At 46.7% G+C, this 8,206-nt stretch overlaps 1 protein-coding gene across 2 annotated transcripts in view; it reads right to left on the bottom strand.

Annotated features, from left to right (window-relative positions):
* Trappc9 (trafficking protein particle complex 9) overlaps positions 1–8,206 on the bottom strand; it is a 425,933-nt gene that overhangs the window by 364,939 nt on the left and 52,788 nt on the right. For both annotated transcript variants that reach the window (XM_026782638.1, XM_026782639.1), the window contains one exon: positions 1,299–1,442. In XM_026782638.1, coding sequence (XP_026638439.1) covers positions 1,299–1,442 — 144 coding nt within the window. The remainder of the gene's footprint in view (positions 1–1,298; positions 1,443–8,206) is intronic.

Raw genomic sequence — 8,206 nt, 5'->3', positions numbered from 1 at the left:
TCTTAATTCCCCAATAAAAAGACATAGACTAACTGAATAGACAGGAAAACAGGACCCATCCTTCTGTGCTATCTGAGAAACATAGCTTAACATCAAAACTAGACACCACGCCTGCAGGATAAAAGGATGGAAAAATTATTACAAGCAAATAGACTGCCTTAGTTGGGGGTTTATTGCTATCAATAGACATCATGATCATGAAACAAGTCTTATAAAGAAAAGCATTTCATTCAGGCTGCCAAACCATTCAGGGGTTGAGTCCACTGTTGTCACGGCAGTGGTAGATAGGTTGTAGGCCCAGCAGTAGATGGCCAACAGAAAGCTAACTCAATGGCATTCCTGAGGTTCTTTCTCATGGTGTAGTGTCAGGGTTTTTCCTTTTTTTATCTTATTTTTTTAATTTATATTTTTTCTTCTCCCTTTTTGCCCCACAGGTCCTTTCATATACATTATGGCTTCCAGTTTAATGCTTTTATGGGATTCTTGAATGTGATAACAAGTGAGTCTCTGTTTTTTGTGTCTTCTCTTGGGCTCTTTTCCTTCTTAGTTTTTGTTTGTTTTATCTTATTATATTATTGCATTTTATTGCATCTTATTTTATTATATTATTATGCCTTAGAACCCTGTTTTCTAACGAGAGACAGAAAAGGTGTGGCTATGAATGGGAGGAAAGGGAAGGAGGAACTGGGAAAAGTAAATGGATCTAAGGACTTGCAAACCTCCCCACACAAGCACCGCATATTGGCACTCACATCTTATCCAATGTTCCCCAAGGACAAGGAACCTACTGTGGTTTGAATGCAAAACTTACCTATAGGCACTAAGGGAGGTAGTAAAACCTTTGGAAGATAGGGGTCACTGGAGGAGTGGGCCTTGGGACAGGGAGCCTGACTCTGCTTCCTGCCCCATGAGACATGTGGGGGTGAGGAGTGACAGCAATACTGCCACCCCATAGTGTCGCCTGCCATCATTTCTTCCCAGTCAGGACGGACTAGATCCCCTTACACCGTGAACTTCCCGTAAGTTGTTTCATGTCAGGTATTTGGTCCCGAGACAAAGAAAGCGACAAACACGGAGCCTGGGCTGGAAACTAAGAAGGGGGAGGACCTACTGAACAGAGAGATAAAGACACAGAAAACCAAAAATGAAGGGTGTGGGTAAGCCAGAGAGAGCACGGGAAAAATGGCTAATGGCAGAAACAGGTACCCACCAGCAGCAAGGAGCTGGAAACGAAGGCCAGTCACAACCCAACGCGCACCCAAGAATCCCTGGAAAGAAAAAACGACGAATTCACTCACCCTGATCAGATAGGAAGTCCAGCATGGTCTGCAAAAGAAAGGACAGGTGCCTCACTGACAGCGCGGGATTTCCCATCCTGCGAGAGGCATAGACCAGCTCGTGCAGCAGGCGCATCTGAACGGCAGCCCAGCCTCGGTGAGTGCCTACGGGGAAAGGTCACAAAGCAGGGACTCAAGGTCATGTGGCAGCTCACAGACAACAACCTCAATGATCAAACTCAAATGGCAAAAACTATTACCACCGCCACCCCTTCACCCACCACCATCCCGTCCCCAGGTATAGGGTTGACCAGAGAAGAATATTGTTCGTCCATTAAGAATGTCTCTTCCTGGGGACAGAGCTGGGTTTTTTTATTCTTTTGCTCTTTGCTCTTTGGGGGAACCTGACACCCAGCTCCCAAATAAACCACTCACGGAGTGAGTTCTTTCTTATGAACACCAGGCCTTAGTTTGGCTTGATTCTAACCAGCTTTTCTTAAATTATCTCATGTACCTTTTGCCTCTGGCTTTTACCTTTCTCTATTTCTGTGTCTCTTACTTTGCTGGCTGGGTGGCTGGCCCCTGACGCCCTCCTCTCCTTGTTCTGTCTTGCTCCTTCTCCCAGACTTTTCCTCCTATTTGTTCTCACCGCCTATCCTTGCTCCTGCCTTGCTATTGGCCATTCAGCTCTTTATTTGACCATCAGGTGTTTTAGACAAAGTTATACAGCTTCATGGAGTTAAACAAATGCAGCATAAACAAAAGTCACACACCTTAAAGTTATTTTCTACAACACAGAGCTCAGTGGTAGAACACCTGCCTGACACGGGCAAGACCCCAGGCTCCAACCCCAGTATAGAAAGAAGAATTTTACTATTTTGTTTGTTTTCGAGACAAGGTTTTTCTGTGTATCTTTGGAGCCTGTCCTGGCACTCGCTCTATAGACTAAGCTGACCTCGAACTCACAGAGATCCACCTGCCTCTGCCTCCGAGTGCTGGAATTAAAGGCCTGTACCACCAACGCCTGGCTTGGAAAGAAGAATTTTAAAAAACAGCCTTACACTATACTTTCTCTCTTCTATGAAGACGTCCACTGAAATAACCCTGATAGCCTCCAGAAGATTGTTTCCAGTGCATTTGAGTAAATGAGAGAGATTTGCTCAAGAAGCGATAACCCTAGATGGGCCCTCAGAATCAACGCAGAGGCGTAGGAGAGGGGAGAGATAAATAGATAACAAGGTCATCCAGAGACTGGAAGGGCCCCTCCCTCCCAAACAGCTCAGCACATTTGAAAGGAAAGATAGGACGCTAGCTTACACAGCCTTCTTGAAAGTATTTCCTGAAGAATGCAGAGTCCTAGGATCCCAGCTCCTTTTGGCAACAATTACTAATTCTACAGATTTTCTACTGTAAAATCTTTCAAAAAGAAGATGTGGACATAGGGGTCCCTCACAATGTTGGGAGACTCTAGACACGCGGGAAAGCTAGGGAAAATGACATAATCTGACTTGCTGCAGGCCTGCTGTAGCCACAGCTGCCTGGCAGTCTCCATCTGCCTCCTAGGAGCCTACGTGGATGGACACAGGAATCCTGAGTCTCCATCTCTGACTCTCTCTGTGTCTATCTCTGTCTCTGTCTCTCTCTCTCATACACACATATACACACACACACATACACACACACACAGTAGGAATCTGTACTCTAGGATGCAAGAAGTCCCACATGAAGGCTCTTAAAATTAGTATATATAGTAATAGATTTTCTTGTGACATTTTCTTTTTTAATGTTTAAGGTTTTTTTATTTTGTTTTTAGATTTATTATTTTATGTATAAGTGTTTGCCTGAATGTATGTATGTGTACCACATGCATGCTCAGAGCCCACAGAGGAGGGCATTCAATTCTCCTGATATTAGACTACAGTATCAGGTGGTTGTGAGTTCCCCCATGTGGGTGCTGGGAACCAAACCTGGATCCTCCACAAGAGTGACCCATGCTGTTAACTGCTGAACTATCTCTGCGGCCCCAATTTTAAGATTTATTTTTATTTTTAATCATGTGTATGTGAGTCCAGGTGCCCAAGGAGCTCAGAGGCATCTGATGCCCTGCAGCTGGAGTCACAGGTGGTTGTGAGCTACTCAATATGGGCACTAGAACCAAACCCGGATCCTCTATAAGAGCAGCAAGTACTCTTGACTGCCGAGCCATCTCTCCAACACCCTTATGATATTTCATATGTGTTTGTTTTAGCTGATTCCCTCCCTACCCTGTTCCTCTCCCCTAGCTCCCTGCCTGCCCTCCCCACTTGTATGTTCCAGTCCAGGTACCCCACTTTCCACACCACATGTGTTCTGGCACCCCTTTTCTCTACTTCTGGGAAACCCTCCTCTTCCCCTTTCATGGCCTCTGTAGTTTCCTGCACCCACACTCATTCCTTCATATGTACACATATGTAAAAATTAGAAGGTAGAGCCAACATGTGAAAAAGAACATGAACTCTGTGTCTGAGTTACTTCACTTAATATTTTCCAGTTCCATCCATTTTCTCGTAAGTGACATAACTGTATTGTTCTTTAAGGCTGAACAGAGCTTCACCGTGTGCACGGACTGCCTTTCATTGTCTATCCGTCATGTGATAACTGTCTAAGCTAAGCGGGTCCACTCCCCTGATACTGTGAACAGAGCAGCAGGGAGCACGGATGGGCAGGTGATTCTGTGGGAAGATATTTTATGTGTCAGGAGTGACAATCTGGGTTATGTGGTCGCTCTGTTTTTAATTTCAAAGAGCCCTTCTCCCCCGACACCCTCCCCAGCATCTACCACCATTTGTTGCCTTGACGAAATCTTTCCTGAGTGGTGTGAGATGGAGTAGCAACGTGGTTTTGACTTGCACAGCCCTTCTGAATAGGGATGTTAAATACTTTTCAAAATAGTCACTGGCCATTTGTGCTTCTTCTTTTAACAGCTGTGCTCAGTTCACCGGCCCATTTTCTGGTTGGTTGTTTGGGCTTGCCTTTTAGTTTTTGAAGCACCTTGTATGTTCCATGTCTTGAGCCCCGTCTGGAGCATAGCTGGCAAAGGTTTGCTCCTGTTCTGTCGACTGCTCGCCCTGTTGTCAGTTTTGTTTGCCATGCAGAAGCCTTCTAAATCCACGTCATCCATTTGCTAACCCTCACAGGGATGACTGACTCCCTGTGAGCTGCGGTTCTCTTCACAAAGTCCTTGCTCACACCCGCATCTGAACATGCTTTTCCTACCTTCCCTTCTAGCAGGCCCAGTGTCTCCAGCTCTGAGGTATCGGATCCACTATGAATTCAAGTTTGTGGCAGGATGAGAAGCGTGGCTCTGAGTCCTCTGTGGGTAACTATCAAGTGTGGCTTGCTGAATAGCCTGTTTTCATCAGTGTGTTTGACACCTTTTTCAGAAACTAGATGCCTATGGTTGTATAGGTTTGTTTCTGCATCCTCTGTTGTGCTCCATCGGTCTTTATGTCTGTGTCTGGGCAGAACCATGCTGTCTTTGCTGTTATGGCTCTAGAGTAGAGTTTGAATTCAGATATTGTGACACCAGTATTCTTTTTGCTTATGATTACTTTGGCTGTCTTTTCTCTTTTTTTAAGGTTTTTTTCCTAGTTCTGTAAAGAATGCTACTGGAATTTTGATGGAATTAGCACTGGATCTATAGAGAATTCAACACGTAGACTGCACTTGCCCCTACACCCCAATGTGATCTCAGCACCCGAAAGGTCAGGCGCTCTGAGCCCTAACATTCCTACCTAATGCCTGCCATCAACCAGACTGGTGAGTCCCTGCTGAGCCAAGACTCGGATCATAAAAACATAAGGGAATTCAGACACAGACAAAACTGATGCTCACTGGCAATCTCAAAGAGCTCACGAGAGTCACACTTAGCATACACTCACTGAGAACCTCATACACAAACACATGAAAGACAGGGGGACAGAGTGCCTCCCCTAAGGCCGTGGCCATCCTGTCAGGATAAGCCCATAGGAGGTACAGATGCTGCTGGCTGCTGTGGGGACAGTGAGGGGGAGTGAATGAGTGTGCCCTGTGAGTTGGGCTGGGCAGGGGAGGAGCTCGCACAGGGAAACAAGGGTCCTCCTTGTCACAAAGCTGCAAGCAGCCCATTTAAAGTGCTGCAGCCATTCATCCTAACTTCTCAATAAATGCTAGCTGATAAGTGCTAATATTATGACTCAATGAATATAATGTGTTTAACACGCGGCATCAGCCTCCAACTCTGCGGGGTGATTAATGAGCCAGCCTGCTCCATTATGCATTGAGAAGAAACCCTTGATATACCAGATCTCTACTGCTATGGTTATCGGGTAACATTACCTACTTGTATGTCAACCCCCCAGCCCCACTCCACCATCATGAGTCCCTGCACACGAAGACTGTTTGGTGCTGATTACAATACCCCCAGAACAGAGGCGTCTGTATAAACAGACCCTCGGTCGATGTCAACTGACAAGTGGCGCACAGCGCTCCTCTGTCTGCTGCCTGGAGAGTATGGATCCCTGCTTCATGCATCCTCACCTCAGCCAGTTTGCCCAAGATGTTCCATGTAACTCACAGCCCCTGCTGATCTCGCCTCCCACCACCATGCCCTGCGCAGCCAGCCACTCCCTTTTCTGTGTGTGCTGAGCAGCAGGCACAGACTCCAGCTGCTAACAGGCACAGTGGGGCCCCTGTAAGCTCATGATTCTGTTTCTTCCATCAATTCCTCATTGCCTTGGCAGCAGCAATGTGGCTTATTCATCCAAGGATCCTTAATGCCTGGTAGGAGGCCTGGTGCATGATGGGTAGTTAACTGGCATGTGGGTCAAGATGAGAGCCTGACACCAGAAAAATCTCCTTCTGTTTTAGGTGAGCATGCTCAAGTGTGTGAGGATGCAATGCCAAGGCTCCGGGGATTTGCTGGGTGGAGGGTTCACTTCTGCTGTTTGCTCAAGTTCCTGGATGTTTAGCATACGTCATAATAACAGATCAATTGAAAACCTGGAAGCCAACCCAACCTCCACAGTATATGCTAGGATGTGACTTATCTTCCAGAAATGGCCTGGAACATACAGTGGTGACATCCTGCATCAATAAGAAAAGCAGAAAATGAGACACATCCTTGCCATGTTTCCACCTGGTCAAAGAGGCTAGGACCAAGCACTGTAACAGAAGAGAATTTTAGGAGGAGGAAGAGTTCAAGTCAAGACCAAGGTAGCTAGCCACGCCTTCAAAAGCCCCAGTTCTCATTCATCTCAGCACTACCAATCCAAGAGCTCATTCTCATGCAGGAAACCAGCCTGTGATAGTGACTATCACTTGGTTATTTTTCCCACTAGGCAATGGTCCAGTTACTACCATGGGTAGGTGTGAGTGAGACCCAGGACCAACTAGCTCACCAGTGAGCCCTGAGCATGTGGCACCTCCTCTGTGGTTCAGAGTCCTCCAGTAAAACACTGAAGCTTTTGGGGTTTTTTTGTTTTTTAATATTTTTATGCTTTATTTAACTTTATTTTATGTGCATTGGTGTGAAGGTGTCAGATCCCCTGCAACTGGATCGTCAGACAGTTGTGAGCTGCCATGTGGGTGCTGGGAATTGAACCCGGGTCCTCTGGAAGAGCAGTCAGTGTTCTTAACCACTGAGCCATATCTCCAGCCCCGTCACTGAAGCTTTTGCAAAGACAGATTTGCAGCACTTGACTCCTGACAAAACTCTCTGCGATCTTGTCATTGAGGTTGAAGCTTTGACAGCTGCCATTCAGCAACATCAAAATCCGCGTCTCTTTCAGAAAAGTTCCTCGGCAACATTTAATCTCTCATTTAGCAAAAGACTGAGCAAAAAAGTAAAACAGAGAAACCTTCTCACGCAGCAGCACAAATAAGACTAAGAAAGAAGATGTGGGCCCTAAGCCAGCAAACTCACAGAACACAGGAGCAGGGTCCTAACTGGAGCCTCTGCAGCCAGCTGGCAAAACACTCACCTCGCAAACAAGACCGAAGACATTTCTGGATCTGAGAGACCTGACAGTCTAACTTTTATTCACGAGTATGGGGCTTTGGCAGATTTCCATTTAGTTCTCTGAGAAACATATGACGTGGAGGTGGGGCTTAAAGTGGTTTTTATTGTCTAGAGATGCAACCGGCTGACAGTTACCATTTTAACTCTTACCGAACCTCACTGCTTCCACAAAATGACGGCAAACGTCCCCTCCCGAAACAAAAAGTGCAAGTGAAAAAGGGCAGAACCGCTTGAATTTTTCAAAAGAAGTATGTCCCATTCTTAAGACTTGTAAATGAAGAGCCGGGAACAAATTTAATAACTGGCCACAGGAGCTGTGAGGACTCCTGGCTGGGTCCAGTCTTTCACCACAGGCGTTCACACGGACACCTCCACCAGGATGCAAAGGACAAAGGGGCCAGAACGGTGGGACTGGCAGGAAGCTGGGGAGCTGGTGTTATGTAAGCCACCCAGATGGCTTTTAAGTGTGCTTACAAAGTCACAGAAGGTGCCAGAGCAGGACAGCAGGCATTAGGAGAGTAGAGACACAAAGGAATTCAATCTCCACAGAAACAACATTGCGATCTCAGAAGAAACAGCATCCTGCTAAGTGCTGGAGGGTGAAATGGGAAGGCTGGCGGGTGGGGAGGGCAGTGCATCATGGGAAAAGGACTTCAGAGTGTTCTCAGGTAGGCCCTGTACAGAAAGACAAACTTAAGGCAATGCTAAGTCCTTGTGCTTTTAGCCTGCAGCCAGCCTGGGGCAAAGTTCAAAGATACCAAGGGAAGTAACAGAAAAGCCCTGCAGTCTCACCCAGAGTCCCCTAGAAGCACACCACATGAAGGCCCCACTCATGGGGCATGCCCCCTAGCAGGTCACGCCCACTCACGGGGCACGCCCCCTAGCAGGTCAC

The sequence above is a fragment of the Microtus ochrogaster genome, chromosome 15, assembly GCF_000317375.1.
Source record: "Microtus ochrogaster isolate Prairie Vole_2 chromosome 15, MicOch1.0, whole genome shotgun sequence".
Lineage (NCBI taxonomy): Eukaryota > Metazoa > Chordata > Mammalia > Rodentia > Cricetidae > Microtus > Microtus ochrogaster.
The sequence above is the reverse complement of the archived record's forward strand: the minus strand, read 5'-3'. Positions and strand labels throughout refer to the sequence as shown.